The following is a 21066-nucleotide window of genomic DNA, read 5'->3' on the forward strand; positions in this document are numbered from 1 at the left end:
TGACAGGTGTGCTCATGATATGCGTGTGTTGTCCTATGCCTACCCCAAGTGGAATCCACCCTCTTAGGTGGCTGACTACAGTGACCGGGAAGTCCATGTTCGTATGCCCACCCCTGAGCCAACCCACTCTGTGGGAAGGCTCCTGAGCTGTATGTAGTGTGTGAAAGTGTAACACCGGTGATTAACCCCCTCCTTACCTGAGATTGATACTGCAGCTTAATTACCAGTAGTTACCAGTACTGAGCACCTGAGCACGGTAGTGCTCGCTCATCACTAGTTACAAGTACCCAGCACCCGAGCATGGTAGTGCTCGCTCATCACTAGTTACAAGTACCCAGCACCCGAGCATGGTAGTGCCCGCTCATCACTAGTTACCAGTACTGAGCACCTGAGCATGGTAGTGCTCGCTCATCATTAGTTACGAGTGCTGAGCACCCGAGCATAGCAGTGCCCACTCATCACTAGTAGTCAACTGGAAACTTAGAGGATCAGTTCTAGTTATTTTTGACATACTGGAAGGTAAAACACACCAGACATCTGCATAGATGGAAATGGGGCCTGAAAATAGGCCGGTAGTTTAAAAAGAACCTGTGTGATCTCCTGATTGCCCTAACCACCACTACAGCAGTATGCATCATAATTCCTTTATAATGTTGCTGTTTTTGTTTGGTTTTTATGTCTCTCTATTCTGCTGCTTGCTCTATGCTAACGAGACAGAGTCTCTTCCCCCAGACTCGTCTGGCCTCAGATCCTCTGTTCACACCTTCATATAATCCCCTGCATTATATTTTAAAAACAGAAAAATTGGTATTGCTCATAATATATTATTGCAGAATAAAGGAATGGTCATACATACCTTATAGAAGCAGGTGGGGATAGTCAGGGTCACTTTAAATGTCACATACTAGTATTTTCATTACTACAAATTCGCCAAAATAGACATTGGGCCTGATTCATCATATATGGAGGGGGGGTTTTAAGTCACTTTTCTTTTTTGACTTTTGGTTTTCACTGACATCTTTTGCACCAGATTCATCAAAATTGTGCACTAGATTCATGGTTTTTTTTTTGTTTTTTTCCTGTATCTGTTAATTTTCTGTTAAAAAGTCACGTTTTGGAAAAATGTTTCAAAAAGTGTGACTTCCGTCCATAAAATCATTCCAGGGGAGGATAGGAGTAGGGTTCTGCCAAATTTCGCAACTTTTTAAAAACGTTGCATTTCATTAATCGGTCTAGCATCTGGAAAAGCCACATTGGCGTAAAAATCAGAAAACTAACTAAACCGCAAAAGACAACTTCAAAAATGTCGCTAATTGGTTCATTTTTTGCAATTTAAAAAGTCTCTAATTGAGAAGTATTCGCCGGCGGACATGCAATGATGAATCGGGCCCATTTAAAAGGTTGTCCCTTACTTTTACAATTTTTTTTTCTTAAGGTAGGTCATCAATGTCTGATCGGCCAGGGTTTGATACCCCGCACCCCCGCCAATCAGCTGTTCTCGGTCCCGGTTACGGCAGCAGGCAGCCGGAAATGCTCAGTTCCGGAGCTGCCCCGTCTTCTGATATTGGCCACGGCCGGGTACTGGACATCCGCCTCCTATTGATTAGAATGGCTGTGGCCAATATCAGAAAATGTAGCAGGCTTAAGGATAGGCCATCAGTGTAAAAGTAGTGGACAACTCCTTTATGTATATGCTGGGCTTCCAATTGGGTATCCTAGGCCAATCAGATTAAATAAATCACATACACAAAAGAAGGCATAGTCCATTTTTAATTGCCGTGCTGAGCAAATTTTATGTGATGGGTCAACAACGACCCAAAAAGTGATCAATCCAGTCAGTAACCAATTTATTTAGTTGTTGGCTTCAGATGCATTTATTTGCTGGTTTTTATGGGTTTGGTTATTGTTGGACCTTATTATTACAGGTGGATAATATGAATAAACACGATGATGTCAGAGCTTTAAAATGACTGACTATAAAAATTGCTTCAGTAAAATATGGCTTTAAAAAATGTAAAAGTCCACAGATGGCGGCCAATATGATATCTATGGTAGACCCGTTGTGTCTCTATAAAAGCGTTGTGATTGAAGATTCGGTGATCTGGATATTTTGTACAAGGACTCTTTTGAAAGTGCGGTAGTGACAGAAGTTATGCCAGAGTCATAAAGGTACATCTGGCACCTATATAACAGCTGGAACATCTGAAACTACTTTTCTGTGTTGTAATGTAATAACTTATAGATAGCTGAGATAGTAATACCAAATCTGCCCGAATAGACAGGGCACTGCATACCACAACCCCTCATACGTATATCTATGATCATAGATAGGAGGTAGATCAGGAAGTTTCTCGATATGCCACCAGCGTTGGGTGCTGGAGGGTTCCAACAATGAACTCTGCCTTGGTCCCTCGACTTGGCCACCAGACTTGTCCCGGGTGATAAAAGGTCTAGCCAGCAGATAAGTCTGGATATATGTTTTGACCATTGTATGTGTCATCGATGTATCCTGGGAACTATTTTAACTTTTCCTGGAATATTTTTTTGCCCTAGTTTGAGATTTATAGCTTTTTAGAGTTAATTAATGTCTGTTCTGCTATTACGTGAGGCTTGGATCCCAGTGGCTGCACACAAGTCCTTGCCTTGGACATAGAGCTTTTCAGGGGCCAGCAGGGAGCATTAACTCCCCTTCCAGTTTTTGCTCTTTCGTGTGACTGTGGACTAATGATGTGTAAGATGAAAAAAAAGAAAAAAATCAGCCATCCAGAGCAGTGTCCTCCTAATCTTCATTTATTTTGCATTTCATTATCCCACAAGTAACTCGCCTCCATGTCTAACCCTAGCTGCCCTGTTTTTTTCCCCCCGAAAGTTATTAGTTCAAATATTAATGCATGCGAGTGATATATCCGGCCTGCGTTGATTGATGCCTTCCCAAAAAGGGGGAGACATGGCGGTATAAATTTTCAGAAGGTGGGGGCCAGTATTGCCCTGGCAGCAGGGTTTTTCAGATACATAATTCACACGCCCTGCAGGCATTGCTTTCAAGGCATCGGAGCCGCAGGGCGAAAAAAATAAGCAAGGCTCTTAAAAGTGAATGATTTTTGCTAATGCACAATTAATGCCATGGAAAAGCACAAAAGAGCAAGACTGGGTGATGGAAACTTCTGATTAAGTTGGCACACTGGAGTTGACGAGTGTATCTCTTTTTTTCTTTTAATTTTAACCGCTTCAGTGCTGGGGCGGCCTCCCCTTCATTATGGCTCCAGAAGCACTCAGCAGTGTAGCAGGTTATTCTATTGAAGTTGAGCTTGAGGGAAATGGAAGCGAAGACTTCTATGGTTCCTCTTGCTACATTATAGACAGAGCTCAACTTTAGTTCATAGTTTCATCTGCATTTGTAGATCAACTCACTTACTAATAGTTACCAAAAGTTTGGACATTCTCCGTGAAGGGCAACAAGAGAAACCGGAATAAGTTCTATTCAACGCTAAGAATGTTGGAAGATTCTACAGTTGAGACTAAAGGTCCACCTGTACCTTTTGAGAATCCAGCTTATTGCTTTAATTCCCACCATCTTCTATAATGCTTAGTCAGCTGTTGTGTAGCTTTGCTGTCTAAGCATTAAGCCAAACGTAGGTCAACAATACATTGTCTGTAGAAAAAGTTGACCTATACAATATGGAGATGTCAAGGTCTGAAGGAAACCAGTGGTGATGGAAGAAGTTCAGTAATTATACAACCTTTGTCGTGTACAGGTAGACTAGTGTCACATCATAGTAGAACAAAGCAGGAGAACATCTTGCTAGGTTACAGAAGACTGATGGCCCTTTTCAGTGGAGGACTCTACAGGCAAAAGGTTAAAGATGGCAAAGAGATGTTCACCAGTGGATGGAAGCTTCAAACCATGCAAGTGTTGAGAGTCCTGCCATGGACTACCTGTAGTCTTATGCCATCCATTTAATTTGGCCTAGCCTTTTTCTCTAAGAACATTTGTCTGATGTTATCCATATATCTCTCTTTCTATCATCCAGGGGATGTTTTAGATAACAGTGTTGCATCTCCCGGCACAGGGGACGATGATGACCCAGACAAGGACAAAAAGAGGCAAAAGAAAAGAGGCATATTCCCCAAAGTAGCAACGAATATAATGAGGGCGTGGCTTTTCCAACATCTTACGGTGAGTGATCACTACATCTGATAGTGTTTTATTTCTAATCTGGAATGTCAAGTGTTAAAAGAAGCCTATAAAAAATCCATATAGCAGACCTGCATTGAAAATGGACTGTTGATTGCCCTAATGATGGATTAATTTTTTATGAGGAGTCCATTTCCAGGGTGCGCAAGAAAATTGTGAACCTAGGACTCGAGTATGGTTGTGTAGATGTTAGATACTGTTGGTGCTTGTTGGAGAGTTACATTAAGCCTTCATCTCGTACATAGCCAATGTCTCTGTAAATTGTCAAGGATAAAAAGCTATATAAATGTTAAAATCTGCTTAAATCAATGTCCTCCAGCATGTGGTTGTCGGATGACCATATGTATCTGCAACTATATGTTATTGTAGGGAAGTTCTCTGGGTTGTAATTGGATATTTAGTTCGGAATTAAAGTGGTTTGAGGAGGTCAAAGATGTAACGGTAAATTACAGTAGACTTTGGATAGGTTCTTTATTGGACGTAGAATACACTTTGGATGTTGTCTAACCCAAATCTTAAGTATGAATCAAGAAAACCCAGCATATGTCATATTTATGTTCACACTTTAAATAGGTTCCATCTTATCATTTATCACCTAGCCATAGGATAGCTAGGGATCCGTCCGATGGAACCACCACCATTCCTGAAAAGGAAGCTCGCTTCCCATATGAATGGAGTGGCAGTTCCTATGTGTGACCACTGATTCATTCAGTGTGGGAGCAGTGGTTACGTATGTGATGTGTACTACCATTTCCATAGGCCCATAAAAGTTATTGGAGCAGAGACCATGCATGCACACTACTACTCCATCATCATGGAGGCATGAGATGCATCGCGTATCCTAAAGGGTTATTCCTACAATCGTATTATTTTTCACACAGCACGGTAAATGCATATTTAGTATTAATTTATTGACTAAGCCCAACATAAAGTTTTTTCATTTTGTCTTTTTTCTTCTCTCTCTGCCCCTTGGTACATCCAGCTTCACATAGGTGAATAGGTGGTCCTATTCTTAACTGCTAAAACTATATTTCCCAGCAGCACTTGTTTCTCCTCAGTGCTGCAGACCCCTCACTCTTCTTTTTGCTACTAACAAGCCCCATCTCTCTGAGTCATCATCAACAGTTTAGCATTAACTTTCTGCTTCTCTGCACTCTCTGCTCCTGTACAAGACCCTGCCTGACTGATTTTATGGTCCGCCAATTACATCAGGTAGCTGCAGAGTGATTTTACTTCATTAGCTGGTTCTAGCAACTCTCCTCCACAACAGCAGTGCAGTGCTGTGTTTGTTGCCTGCCTTTGACAGATAAGTTCTATTAATGCATATGACAGAAGCCTGCCTCTGACAGCAGCTCTATTAATCCATATGACAGAAGGTAATCCTCTGCCATATGCATCGACAGAGTATGGTTTGCAGTTTGACAAAACTGATCAATCAGCAGTAGGTAACAAACAGAGCTCAACTAATCTCAGCTGCTGTATACAACTCTATCATGCAGTACACTGCTCCACTTAGCGCCTTCCTGCAGTGTATCTCTCCTTTCAGCCACTTTATTCAGAGCCCACTACTGCAATAGATCCCTCCTCTCAGCCATCCTGCAGTATATCTCCTCTCAGCCCCCTGTATACAATAACAACTTGCATTAGGCCACTCCTCTTAGTTAACCAGAGTCACACTTGCGAGATACTCTCATTGCATCACCCGGCATGGATGCACACTTTCCTAACAGGAGCGGGTCGGCTGCATGTATTTCTATGCAGCTGAGACGCTCCTGTCAGGAGGGGAGCAGGCCGTGCCGGGTGATGTGATGCGAGACTTGTACAAGTCTCTTGTAAGTGTGACTCCAGCCTTACCAGCACACCGGTACATCACTGGTTGCTGCTTTGAGCTCTCTTCATGGTAATGAAGGTGGCACTGCCCCTTCTCATGACACCATCCTTCACATGAGAAGCTTCTTTCTCGACATATCGCATATCAGAGAAATGCTAGCAGGAAGCCAGAAAGCTAGCTGAGACACTGTCCTGCACATGATCGATCATAAGCGGAGACTACAGAAGGACTGTCCCAATGACAACTGGAGGGTAAATGTCGCCAAAAGGGACCACCTTTTGGTGGTGATGTATGCAAAATGGGGCAGATTTAAAAATGGTTATATTGGCACAAATTAATAAATATATACTTGTACATTATTAGAAGAGAACTTTGTGATATTGGGAATAACCCCCTTAACAGTACCAGCAGTCAAACTCCCTGCGATCATTCATTTATCATCTATTCTTTGGTTGGACCATCACTTCATCTCCATAGAGTTGGTTGTTGTCACCATCATTTTTTTAGGCTTTGATGTGCAGAAACCTGGGTGACTACTGGTCTAGTTAGACACCACTGGACTTTTTTAGGACATCTCAATGAATAAAATATATACATGTCCATTATTATAAGAGCACTTTGTGATATTGGGAATAACCCCTTAACAGGTGAAGGTCCCAGCAGTCAAACTCCCCGCGATCATTCATTTGTAACCTATTCTTTGGATGGACCATCACTTTATCTCCATAGAATTTGGCTGCTGTCACCATCATTTTTTTTTTAAGATTTCAGGTGAGGAGACCGGGGTGAATACTGGTCTAGTTGGATACCACTGGACTTTTTTGTGACCTCTTCATCTCCATAGAGTTGGTTGCTGTCACCATAATTTTTTAATTTAATTTAATTTTTTAAGCTTTGAGGTGAGGAAACCTGGGTGGTCCAGTTGGACACCACTGGACTTATTTAGGACATCTTAGTAAATAAATATATACATGTCCATTATTATAAGAGCACTTTGTGATATGGGGAATAACCCCTTTACAAGTGGAGGTCCTAAAAGTCAAACTCCTCGAGTTCATTCATTTGTCACCTATTATTTGGGTGGACCATCACTTCATCTCTATAGAGTTTGATTGCGGTTACCATCATTTTTTTTTAAGATTTCAGGTGAGGAGACCGGGGTGAATACTGGTCTACTTGGACACCACTGGACTTTTTTTGTGACATCTTCATCTCCATAGAGTTGGTTGCGGTCACCATAATTTTTTAAGCTTTGAGGTGAGGAAACCTGGGTGAATTCTGGTCTAGTTGGACACCACTGGACTTATTTAGGACATCTTAGTAAATAAATATATACATGTCCATTATTATAAGAGCACTTTGTGATATTGGGAATAACCCCTTTACAAGTGGAGGTCCTAAAAGTCAAACTCCTCGAGATCATTCATTTGTCACCTATTCTTTGGGTGGACCATCACTTCATCTCTATAGAGTTTGATTGCGGTTACCATCATTTTTTTAAAGATTTGAGGTGAGGAAACCTGGGTGAATACCAGTCTGGTTGGACACCACTGGACTTTTTTGTGACATCTTCATGTCCAAGCCCTGAGAAAAGAAGGTGACAAGAACCAGGATTCTTGTGACCAGTGTACAAGAAGAACCTGTTTTTTGGCAAAGAGATGCTTCTTTTTCAAAGGTTGCTGACCTCTGTCCACTTAGCTAAGCGGAAATTCCACTGAACATTGAACCGCTGGACTTCTTACTTAAGGAAAGGCAAAATAATGAGTCCTAGGCAAATACTAACTAATTGAAAGGGCTGTAAACCCATTACATATTGGTCAGAGATAATCAAGGGTATTTAATGACTTCTATCTATTCAGGAGCAGTGAAGCTTCAGCAGCCAGCCCTGAACCCTGCCATGTGCTTATTATCCTCATCATTAGTAGAATTACTTCACAGCTGTTCTTTGCTACATCACTTCAGCTGGGGGCCTTACCAACCATACAATGCATTAACCCATGCTTTGCCGCCCTTCATAACGCACGCACAAAGAATGGCAGAGTGGAATGTCCTCGTCATCACTCATATTTGCCCCTTAATAATGTCATATGTTTGGGCGACACTTATAAAAACTGAAAAGGTCAGGTTTAACGGAATTATCGCCGATATGAAACTTTATTTTTTTCTACCCCTTAAAGACTTTTACGATTGGAAGCAAAAGGAAGGAGGATTACTCTTGAAAATTGTAGTTTCGCAAAATTGTTGGGTTTACGCAGGTGTGGTTAGGCTGCTAGACAAATATCTGAGATTTATAGAATTACCGCGGCATTCCGTCATTTTTCTGTTAATTTTTTGTAATGTATGTAGGAGAAGAACACTTTGCTGTGCTGTGTTATCCACGCAAACAAACAAAAAGCAAGCTGCGAGTTGTACTAACTGAAAAAGTAAACTGGAATAGAGAGCAGCCTCTGTGCGAGCAAGGTAAACTAAGGTGACGGCGCCGGGAAGGCCTTTCTTCATAGGGAACTGTTCTATTTCCAATCACTCAGTGGAATAGAATCAGATGGAGGCATTAAAAGGATCACTATCGAATATGACAATGCCATATAGCTAAATAAGAGTGGATGCATCAATGATTTATGAGAGTGAGGAAGTCACTTACAGTTCTTCTCGTGCACTTAATTATGGGGGGGGGGGACACACATTTCCTAAACAAATTATTACATACAGCAGTTTTGGCTTTGCTTGTCTATGTATGCGATGGATAAAGATTGAACCTTTACACGTAATAGCACTACTTACTCTTCCACTGACCTTGCATTACCATTTACTAGGGTGTAATATGCACTTTTCACTGCAAAGAATCTATGGGAGATCTGTGTAACCTTTTCTACAATTCCAGAAAATGAAGTACCATATTTTTTGTTTTATAGGACGCACCATAAATATAGAGATAAAAAGGGAAAAAAATATGGGGTCCATCCTATAATTTGGTGGTGTTACCGGAGATGGGGGGGCCACAGCGCTGGTGGAGCGGGGTCACAGGAGGCAGGGGCGGTGCTGGAGTAGGGTGATGCTGCGGGCGGTGCAGCTAGTGTCTCAGATACTTGCTACGGGCGCTAAGGCAGGAGGAATATCCAGAAACTCTCTGCGCTGCGGGCTTTGAAGAAATGGCACCAGGAGACGGCACATGCTCAGATTGAGCTATCGAACCAATGACAAGTGGAGATCTTATCTACGCACGTGCCACCTTTGGGCGCCATTTTTCTTAAGTCCTCTGCAGGGAGATTAATGGGCCAGAGGCAGAGCGTGCGTAGATGAGCTCTTGAGAAGAGAGCTCTATCTGCACTCGCGCTGACTTCGGGCACCATTATTTGACACCCGCACCACCATCTTCCAAATGGTGGCCCCTGCCTCACAGCCCACAGCATAGCGCACCGCCTGCAGCATCTCCCCTGCCTCCTGTGACCCGGCTCCACCACCCCCGGTAAGCTACATTCGGATTATAAGACGCACCCCTCACTTTCATCCCAAGTTTTTGGGAGGAAATGTGCGTCTTATAATCCACAAAATATGGTATTTCTCCCAGAAAATGATTGCAATTACTCATGTATTGTCAATTCATCATACATTTATTTTCTTTCTGTGCATTGCAACAACACAAAAAAAAACAAAAGAGAAAAAGGAAAATTGGATATAATTTCATATAAAATCCCCAAAATGGAAAAGACAAAATTGTTGACACCTTTTCAAAATAGTGGTTAAACAACTTTGTTTTAAGCATGTGATGCTCGCTCAAACTCACCTGTGCCAAGTAACAGGTGTGGGCAATATGAAAATCACACCTGAAACCAGATAAAAAGGGGAGAAGTTGACTTAATCTTTGCATTGTGCGTCACACTAAGCGTGGAGAACAAAAAGAGGGAGAGCTGATGTTCTTTTGACCATGGTGCACAACATAATCAAGAATTGCAGGCTAAGGATGCATCAACGTCAGCACAAACTATCTGTTGATATTTGAAGAAATAAACCCTACAGCAGGAGACTTAGGAGGACCCCACTGCTGACACAGAGACATAAAAAGCTAGACCGTATTTTGCCAAAATGTATGTGTGTAAGCCAAAATCTTTCTATGAAAGCGGCCAAGCGGGTGCTCCGGTGTATGGTAGAGCCGGCCGAGATGGCTGTCACCAAAACTAATTTTAGTTCTTCTTTATGTAATAAAAACATTGCTCATTGAACTATGGCAAATGGGGATAATACTATAATGGCTTTGAATTGCTTTCTGTCTCTTTTTTGGGATTTGTAGAATCTTTTTCTCATCCCGTTTAGGGTATAGTACCCCAGGATTCTTTTTCTGAGGATTTATCAGGAAGTTAGATCAATAGTGTCTATGAGGCATGGCTTCAGATGTTTACTTGTTATTAGTCCATAGATTATACTTTTAGAAATGACAAATGGTGTAGCCAGTACTACAGTCCTACCGCTAAACTGTTCCCATGCAGCGGGATTAAACTCTAGAGCAGGAAAGGCAAGGTATTCCAGACACACAATGCGCTGACCTGCACTCCAAATACTCGCTGTGCCCATGGAAAGGGAGGGGCGTACACTCTTCTCTAATTCCAATGAGCCCTCCATTCACTCAATTGGCCTCTCAAGCGTCCTCACTCTCTCTCTGTCAAGTGCTCTTCTATTTTCCCCACAGAAAACATATTTAATCGTGGACAGAAGCAGGAAATCTTCAGTCACAAAGACACCACTTACTTAGGATTTAAGCTAAATGTTCCCTCATCAGGCGCAGCATTGTACATGGCTTTCTCAAGTGAGCTGTTTATATCAACTTCATTCCCTTTTGGTGGGATCCCGGCATCTTCTGTGTGCCCCCGCTTAACTGCTCATTATATGAAAGGTGAAATGTGCAGCGGTGAAGACATTTCTTGTGACGCCCGAATGTGTCACTGCTCCTAACTTGTCTATGTTACTAAATATTTATATTCCAGATGGAATCATAATCTTTTCTTAGAAATACATTTTATGCTGATTCTTTGTTATTCCTTTTAGAAAGTTCTGAATAAACTGACAAATGGGTGTCACCTTTCCACTTGCCAAAAGAGGCGTGTCCCTGGACAGTCAGCACTGATTGGACGCTGTCCGACTGTGAAGCGTGAGACCACCCAGTTGTCCATATATTTTATAAATATCCACCACAATGCCACGGTCAAAGAAAAGATGTTCTAGAATGCTCTACCCAAAATAAAACGTTTATCAGATGGTTCCATTGGATCAGATTTCCTCTTCCTAGCCGTAAGATATTTCTCACACAGGCGCCATTGTTTATGCAGCTTGAGAAAGTATCTCCCAATGATAAGGCAATATCTTCTTGCTTCTTCTTCATGGTGCACTGTAGCAAAAGCATGCCTGATGTTTGATATTGGTCCCAAAAATGGTCAAATTACCAATCCACAATTGATATTTGAGGTAGCAAAGATGTTCATTAAAGGGAATGTTGCAATATCCAGCTCCCCTACCTCCTATGCTCCGTGGTAGTTGAGTTATGCTTGATCGCTGGTTAGAATTAGCGGCATTGACTGAGACCAGGCGCTCTCCAGAAGAGGCAGCTTTATCATAAGCTGAGGCATTCTTCAGAGCAGAACTCACAAGTTCATTGGAAAGTTCTTGCTAGCACTGCTCTCCATGCCTAGGAAACGGACACTGCTGATGGACTGAAGAGGTGGCCTGTAACCTAGGCAGCAAGCAATAAATAATAATAATAATAATAATAATAATAATAATAAAAAAGAGGATTTTTAATAATGGGTAAATTGCACTTGTTTTTATGAGCACTTTGCAATTTTAACCATTTATCTTTCTTAGAATAACCCGCTAAATGATTGAGCAACGTTTGTCTTATTTAAACTTTTGCTTGTCTTTCTATGGACAAAGCAGTTGCACATAGTTTGGGCTGTGATGGCGTTCAAGGCCGTTACACTTAGTTTGGTCTATGATGGTATGGATATTTTCTCGCCTGGACGGTGGCAACATCTTGTATGACTTGAGCTGCACAAGGATTGCCAACTTATCTTTTTATTTCTTCTGGACATCAAAAATCACGAACGAACAATGTTTTCTACGGACACACTGGAAAACCATAATAAATCATTATGATTACCATGTCTGCAGCCCATAGTTCTGATATGAAGACATCAGCTGCATTCACTGTAAACTGTAAAATGGTGAGAGTTACAGGCAAAATAATCTGTAGAAGTTTCTTCAGCTTCAAAAAAATGTTTATGCTTCAATAAAACTTGGCACTGAAAATTAGAAAGATAACAATTGTAGGACTTTTCATCTCTCCATATTCTTACTGATGGCAATTCATAGTGATGAAGATCTATTTGACTGAAATGTCTTCTTTATGTATAGATTGCAAGCATCCCTATTAACAATACAATTGATAATATTCTAATAGTTTTATTCAAGCTTTGGATCCTACGTGTGCACCAGCCCACACAGAAGTGCCACAATTCTTCTATGTTACATTTTGTTATGGACAGGGCAGAAAAGTCACATATAGTAAAATCCAGCTCACCATTACTGTTATCCACCTTTTGTTCAGAGTTCGGACATAGGCTCCACCATGACCTGGTTAATGAAAAGCGAGACAAGATGGTCCAGCTCAAATGAACAAAAAAGTGCCTATTTTTCCGGATTGTCCTGGAATTTGTGGACGTTTGGCGACCCAGCGCTGCGCACACTATCGTTACTATGTTACGTTTTGTGTGAGCACTGCGCCAGCTCCAATCTTACTAGTGGAGTCGTCAAACATGCTGTCTGCTTCCCTCCTACATTTTATACATTTATGACTTGGCTTTTTAGGCTCAAATGAACAAAAAACTGCCTATTTTTCCCGACCGGATTTGGAATTTCTGGACGTTTGGCGACCCAGCGGTGACTAAACCACCATTACTATGTTGCGTCTTGTGTGAGCCCTGCACCAATCTTCCAAGTAGAGTCCTCAAACTTGCTGTCTGTTTTCCTACTATATTTTATATATTTATGACTTGGTTATTTAGGCTCAACTGAACAATAAACTGCTTATTTTTCTGGACTGTCCTGGAATTTGTGGACGTTTGGCTACCCAGGGCTGCCCACAGCACAGTTACTATGTTATGGCTTGTTCGAGCCCTGCGCCTGTGCCCATCTCACAAGTAGAGTTCTCAAACGTGCTGTCTGCTTCCCTCCTACATCTTATATATTTATTGCTTGGTTCTTTAGGTTAAACTGAACAATAAACTGCCTATTTTTCCAGACTGTCCTGGAATTTCTGGACGTCTGGCGACCCAGCGCTGCCCACACCACCAATACTATGTTGCGTCTTATGCGAGCCCTGTGCCAATCTTCCAAGTAGAGTCCTCAAATGTGCTATATGCTTCCTTCCTACATTTTATATATTTATAGCTTGGTCGTTTAGGCTCAAATGAACAAAAAACTGCCTATTTTTCCGGACTGGCCTCGAATTTCTGGACGTTTGGCGACCCAACACTGCCTACACCACAGTTACTATGTTACGTCTTGTGTGAGCCCTGCACCAATCTTACAAGTAGAGTCCTCAAACATGCTGTCTGCTTCCTTCCTACATTTTATATATTTATAGCTTGGTCGTTTAGGCTCAAATGAACAAAAAACTGCCTATTTTTCCGGACTGGCCTGGAATTTCTGGATGTTTGGCGACCCAGCACTGCCTACACCACAGTTACTATGTTACGTCTTGTTCGAGCCCTGCGCCTGTGCCCAACTCATAAGTAGAGTTCTCAAACGTGCTGTCTGCTTCCCTCCTACATCTTATATATTTATAGCTTGGTTGTTTAGGCTTAATGAACAAAAAACTGCCTATTTTTCAGGACTGGCCTTGAGTTTCTGGACATTTGACGACCCAACGCTGCTCACACCACAGTTACTATGTTTTGTCTTGTGCAAGCCCTGCGCCTTCGCCAATCTACGTGCTAGAGTCCTCAGTTGTGATATCTGCTTCCCTCCTACATCTTCTAAATTCATGGCTTGGTTGTTTAGGCTTAAATGAACAAAAAACGGCCTATTTTACCGGACTGGCCTTGCGTTTCTGGACGTTTGGCGACCCAGCGCTGCTCACACCACAGTACTATGTTTTGTCTTGTGCAAGCCTAGCGCCTGCGCCAATCTACCAGGTAGAGTCCTCAGTCGTGATGTCTGCTTCCCTCCTACATCTTATATATTTATGACTTGGTTGTTTAGTAGATATCAAGAACAATTGATTTTTTTTTTTTCAGCTGTGAACAGCGACACAGACAAAAAACGACCTTTCCCCGGAGAGCTCGCACTCTAATGTTCTGTACTACAGGAGTGATAATCTGAGATTGGTAAAGCCCAACAGAGTGAGGTTTAGCAATGAAAGGATCATTGTGAAGGGAACACTGGGTTTGAAGTGTAAAACTCTACAGAAATCTGTGATAGCAAACCTGTGAGATCTGACAGGTTTCCTCTAGCTATCTCTGGGACTTCCTACTTCAAAGCCCGGCATGCAGCGCAGTGCTCCTCCTTATCCCCTGTTCACATGTTTTAGGCACTTGCAGTTAATTATAGCATCCATCCCTCTGCTCTCCCCTCTCTCCATCCCTCCATCTCTCTGCCTTCCCTTCCTTCACGTCTCTTGCCTCTTCTGCTGGGAGAGATGCTCACCATTCCACCATTCCCCATTCTGTGCCATCTGTCATGTTTTTCCTGATTCTATATTTAAAGGAGCAGTCCCTATTTACAAAGAAGCGGTGGCTCTATATCTTCCTTCTTTCAGCACATAAATTAAAGGCTTAACCTTTCACTCCAGAAGAGCTGACTGCACAATCCGGGGTAATGAATGGTGCTCTTCTGTAGAATAGAAATGGGTCAATGACTTCCTGGCGCATTTTATTCTCCTATTCAGTCCTAACTCTGAGGATCCAAGTAAGGCCAGAAAAAAAATGTATAGGTGAGAAGAAAGCCGGGCCGATATCAGTCAGGTGTTAATTCAGTTTTTGGAGAGACACGCATACCGGTAGCACATGGGAGTCTACCGGCTCAAGAAAACAAGTCTGGTGCTTTAACTGAACAGCAGCCAATAATTAGTTGTGAATATATTTAACATAGCAGTGCAGGCTGCAACACAATATGCTCAGGAAGATCCAGCTGGACGGCCGAAAATATACCGGCCCCTGTAATCATGGGCACCATGAGTATTTAAAATTATTCGAATGGTATGTCGTTGACGTACACAGTAGCACTGTACAAAACGTACGCGAATGGGGTCACGTATGATGGTAAAATGGACAAAAGGTCTCAGATTTTTAAGGATTTCTTAAAGAGAATCTGTCACCAGGTTTGGTGTAGGGGCAGAGACCCTGAATCCAGCGATGTATCACTTACTTGGCTGCTTAGTGTAGTTTTTTTTTTTTATTAATAAAATAATTATTTTAATCAGCAGGAGATAATCACTAGAGGAATAGAAATTGTGCTGCTATGTAGACCAATCACACCCCCTTCACTGATTGGCAGCTTTCTGTCTATGAACAGTGTATACAAAAAGCTGCTAATCAGTTGTGTGGGCCGGGTTATATACAGGTCAGCATTCAGAGAACTGGTAGAACTGTAGCAGATAAATAAGGGATTTTATCAAAACTAGCCCAGTGGCACATAACATCATTTTACTGCTCTCAAATTGGGTAACAACCAACTTCGAGGACCCACCACAACCGACATAAGCCAGCAGGACCCTGCTCCAACCACTAGGGAGGGCGGGCAGGACTATCCCGGAAAGCGCGGGCTGAAAAGGGAGGCCCCGCTTCTGGATTGCCCTATATAAACCCCCCTACAGACTAAACCCCACCCTCTGACACTGTCCCTCCCTCCTAACCCAAGTCATGCTGGTCTCCACCCATAACCAGGGTTGAGGTACCGGCCGGTTACTTTAGGTTTCCCACATTTCAGTAATCCAAGTTTCCTCTTATGGGGGAAACTGAACCTCGACTTTGGCTTTGGGTGGACACCATGGTGGAAAGCAGGAGCAAAACCAGTTCTCCATAAGCTTCTGTGACGCCCATGGACTAGTCAGGTTGTCACAGGGTACTGCACACTTTTTATTCTTAGTGCAGGACTCAACCCCCCCATAGTTTTGGGTTCCCAACCTATGGTACTGCCTCCATCAGCATACAAAACTCCCAATCACACCTCACACCACACCCTGCCAGAGACACCAGTGGGCTGCTGAGCTGGAATAGGGGCGCCCACCTAGGGGTCAGGCAGACTGGTGGGAGGTGACAGAGCAGTCGGCACCAGGGGAGCAAAGTGAGAGGAAAGGGAGTAGTAGCTCCCAGAAATGAGAGGAAACTGGGGGTTGGAGTAAAAGTGGGGTTGCAGATAGTGGTCTGGACCCAGAGGAGTCTTAGACCCGGTCGCGGGATATTGGGACTGGGTGCCTGGACATAGTCTTGGAGGACGGTCAGCAGCTCAAGTTCAATAGCCGGTCCGGGGCCGAAAGCTTGGCGGGGTACTGGACCCTAGGTCGGGGAGTAGCTTCAAGCAACCCGGCAATTAACCTGCGGAGGATAGTGACTTTATGGACTGTCCCTACGAAGCTCAGAGATCAGGGGCACTAGCGCAACGAGGGGGATAGGGCTTTCCAACCGAAGCAGCCCACCGAAATCCAAGCGTGAGCCCTTGAGAGCACAGCTCCTCTACCAATAGTAGGGAGCGGGGCCCAGACATCTTTATGCCTACGGGCCAACTGAACACTTCTAAATTTGTGCACGGAGGCAGGCTCTAGACCATCAGGCAGTACTGTAGGGGACGGATACCTGGACGGGCTCCCCCAAGAGGGCAGCGGCATTCAGAGACTTGGTTTACCTTGTTGTCAGAGTCTACTTTTCATCACCAACGCTGTCTGAGTATATGGTCACCCCTGCTGCCACCTAGCCCTGCGCTCCCCTGCACACCACCATCCAGAGTCCCGGTGTGTCCCCTACCCATGGAGGGAAACGTCATCTGGCTGCCCCACTCAATCTCCCCCGGGTACTCCCCTTACCGCACACCACGGGTGGCGTCGCAAACTATTATCCCCTGTAAATAGCGCCCTTTACATTTGAGTTGCTGTGAGCCCCCGGGTCCGGAGACCCTCGAGCCACAGTAGTGACCCCGGATCTGAGCGGGTCGACCGCTGCAGGGGCGGCATACTTCGGCAAAGAGAAGGTATGACCTAGAAGACCTTTGTGTAGCCTTCTAGGTCAGAGTTATGGAAGCTTGGTTGGGTCTCCTTTTATAAAGGGTTTGTGATAGACAGCATTCTTGTGCACATGTTGTGTGGCCTGTTATCCTTTTTACGAGCACTCGGATTTCAATAAAAAAAAAAAATACTTTACAAGTGATAATATCATTTCATTTATTATGCTACTGTTTTGAATGGGGAGTACAAGATATAGGATTACAGAGACTTCTAGTCTAGATTGCTGCTGGGATTATTATAATATGTCTCAGTCATATTTGCAGGTTTTCGAAAAGTGAGAAGCCGAGCTTCCGCCACGGTTACAGCGAATTACTCTGCACATTCCCGCGGTGATTGGCAGCCTTGCTCCGTCACTCCCGAGCAATCACTGGCACATTTAAGGCTTTATTATCATTTTATGATATAATGACATAACCCGATCCGTTCCTTTCCATTAGATATTTTTATTTTATTTACATGTTTTTGCTTCTTTTTTTGCCTGAGACTTCCAGATCTGCCAGCACTAATCTCAGCTGCTTTGCTTAAATCGTGTCTGTCTCTTCAGCCTGCCTAAGAAGAAAGAAACCCAGGTTTTCATTCATCTTACATTCTAACATTTTGGTGCCAGAATAAAGCAGCAATTGTGTATTTAGCTGCTCACTATTCACAGATGATACAGAGACTTAGAAAAGGAATCACTGCTTTTTTCCAAAAAGAGCTACAGATTGAAAAGTTTCTATACTTACCGTGTTTCCCCAAAAATAAGACTTACCATGATAAGAACATCTAGCAAGATTTTTCAGACTTTTTGGAGTATGCTTAAAATATAAGCCCTACTCCAAATATAAGGCCTAGCTGCGCTTCATAATAGTATCCTGAAATAGGGCGTGGGCAGCCCTTTTAGGATATGTAACTTTTATTGCTTTATGTTGCCCCGTTGTGTTACTGTAAGCCCTGGAATATTTATAGTTGCACCAGCTAGTTAAGCATATGTTTATGCAAAATGAATATTCACCCCTTCCTTCGCCCACCTGTCTGTGGCAGCGTCAGTGATTGGGTGCCATCAGACTGCCATATTAACTGTGGGAAAACAGACAGCTACAGAAAGAGACTGCAGGGAGAGAGACAGCTTTTTCGTCTGAGGATCACAACTCAATCCTCAGACTGTCCGGTGGCTCTCCTGACCTGAGAGTGACAGCTGCATAGAAATACATGTTACGCTGAGTAGCACGCCCGTCTGACTGCACCCAATCATTGATGCCAACGCAGAGGGTTGAGCTAGGGAAGGGGGTGAATATTCATTTTGCATTAATGGGTAGTACAGCAGTCTGACTGCACCCAATCACGGATGCCAACGCAGACGGTAGGGCGGGGGAAAGGGTGAATATTCATTTTGCACTAATGGGCAAGTAATACAGCAGTATGACTGCACCCAATCATTGATGCCAATACAGAGGATTCAGCGGGGGAAGGGGTGAATATTCATTTTGCATTAATCGGCGAGTAATACAGCAGTCTGACTTCACCCAATCACTGATGGCAATACAGAGGGTAGGTGGGGGAAGAGGTAAATATTCATTTTGCATTAATGGGAGCGTAATATAGCAGTCTGACTGCACCTAATTACTTACCCCGTCACAGAGAGGTGGGCGGGGAAAGGGGTGAATATTCATTTTACATTAACATACGTTAAACTAGGTGGCGCAGGACTATAAGTTTTTCGGCACTACAATAACACAACAGTGCAATGTACAGTTATAAAATATAAGACACCCCCCTTAAAATAAGCCTTAGTGCATCTTTCGAAGCCATAAATAATAGAAGACCTTGTCTTATTTTCAGAGGAACAATGTATTAATAAATCTGTTGGGAGGAGGTGGAAAAAGGGTCCATGTCCCTGAATGTAACAAATAGTGTAGATTGGAGGTGTAACAGCCCCCAAATAGTCATGTATCATTTACAGTATATTACTTTTGTCTTATGGTGCCAAGGGGCCATTGCACCGTGTCAGTCATCGCGGCCTCCTTGTGACTGCTCCCTCTGCACCACCTATGGCTGTGCCACCAGCTATGTGCATGGACATGTCTAATTTATAGATATAAGTACATGTTTGCTTTTAGTCTATAGTTTACCTTCAAACGATTCTTCATGTGTACTGTATTACATTTGTAGAATTTAGTCACCCACATGGCTTTTTCTTATTAGAGTAAATAAAAAAAAAAAAACAATTACAGTAAATTCATCCAAAATGCTCCTGGAAAAAGGGGTTATTTGTAGACGAAAGAGCTGGAAAATCTTTTGAGTTGCACCGAAATGTCCCAGGGACCTGCTGCAAACTAGCGGTTTCTTGAGCAAGATGGTGAGATGCTACATTAATGGGCTGAGCTGTAGGGTCCAACCGAAAGGAAAAAGGGACATGGAAGGGAATGGTCTCTAAAAAGAGGCACGGCCATGGCCTTGGGGCACCACAAGTCCATATCTCTTAACGCACCAACAAAGGTTGCTAAGTATGGACCTCCATTGAGTATGAAGTCCAAAATGAAAGCAATAAAACTTGGATCGCAGTGAGACATCTTAATATTGGACAAGTTTAAGACCTCTCCCGATATCTTGTCATTTTTCAATGTTAGTGGTAAAACTGTGGAAGAAATCAATTCCCACAAAGGGTAGATTGCACTCACCTATTCAGTTGTGAGAGTCACAACCCCTTTAAGCACATGTGATGATGGTATCAGCAGTAGCCCCGAAGTAGAACGTATAATAGAAGAAGAAATCGGGTCTATACCGCGCTAATACACCATGAGAATATTCAGTAAAATATTCCTGTATTGTTGTACAGGTCTACGCGTTTCAGAGACATCAATCTCCTTCATCAGGACATAAAAAGGAACAGTATTGTTCCTTTTTATGTCCTGATGAAGGAGATGGATGTCCCTGAAACGTGTAGACCTGTACAACAATAAAGGAATATTTTACTGAATATTCTCATGGTGTATTAGCGCGGTATAGACCTGATTTCTTCTTCCTTCCATTATATATTTTTCAATGTTGACACCACCAGAAGACACCGCATAATCCTCAAGGTAAAAAAAAAAGACGTAGATGTGCCAAGATGACAAATATCCAACTCTTTGTCCCCAGTATAATGACAGGTTAAGAACCAAAAACTCCCCTGTTGGTAAGTGACCTTTTTTGTCAAGGGCATAGGATGGTGCAGGGAAACAGAAAACAAAATGAAGGCCTTTGCTTGTGTTTTGGCTGGTGGCAGACGCTGCTGTAATTAATCATCCCTGTCCAAGCTCCGCTGTAACCTGAACCTTCCTCCCCAGTGTGTCTGGATGGCAGCAGTCTTCAAAGGACAACTAACAGGCCTGCTCAGTCACAGGTAGGCCTGCCAGAGACTGCCGGGTTGTCCTAATTTAACTCTACCGCCACCAAAATACAATCTGAGAATTGTTCTGCTTTTCTTTTTAATTGTTCAAGATAGAATAAAGGAGAATACCATACAATCACCAAGGAATTAAGACTCCTCAAAATAAAGGGCTAAGGTGAGACGTACCGCTAAAAAAGAGAGGTGACTGCAGTACTGAAAGAGTTAACTCAGACTGTTTCTCAAGACATTCCCCAGTTGTACAAGGGAGAAGGAAAAAGTTATACTTCTTCCCAAACGTGGGAGATTTAAAACAAAAACTTTTCGTATATACATTGTGCCGCAGCTATGGCCGCTCACGTAAAAAAAAAAAAAAAAAAAAACAGGTTAAACAGCTTAAAAGCAAAACTAACCAAACAAACCGT

General features: G+C 42.9%; 1 protein-coding gene across 9 annotated transcripts in view; it reads left to right on the top strand.

Moving 5' to 3' along the window:
• MEIS2 (Meis homeobox 2) overlaps positions 1-21066 on the top strand; it is a 207396-nt gene that overhangs the window by 92804 nt on the left and 93526 nt on the right. For 7 of the 9 annotated variants that reach the window (XM_075330375.1, XM_075330376.1, XM_075330370.1 and 4 more), the window contains exon 8: positions 4032-4177. In XM_075330375.1, coding sequence (XP_075186490.1) covers positions 4032-4177 — 146 coding nt within the window. The remainder of the gene's footprint in view (positions 1-4031; positions 4178-21066) is intronic. The other 2 variants (XM_075330371.1, XM_075330374.1) reach the window with 1 other exon arrangement.

The sequence above is a fragment of the Anomaloglossus baeobatrachus genome, chromosome 12, assembly GCF_048569485.1.
Source record: "Anomaloglossus baeobatrachus isolate aAnoBae1 chromosome 12, aAnoBae1.hap1, whole genome shotgun sequence".
NCBI classification, from domain to species: Eukaryota; Metazoa; Chordata; class Amphibia; order Anura; family Aromobatidae; genus Anomaloglossus; species Anomaloglossus baeobatrachus.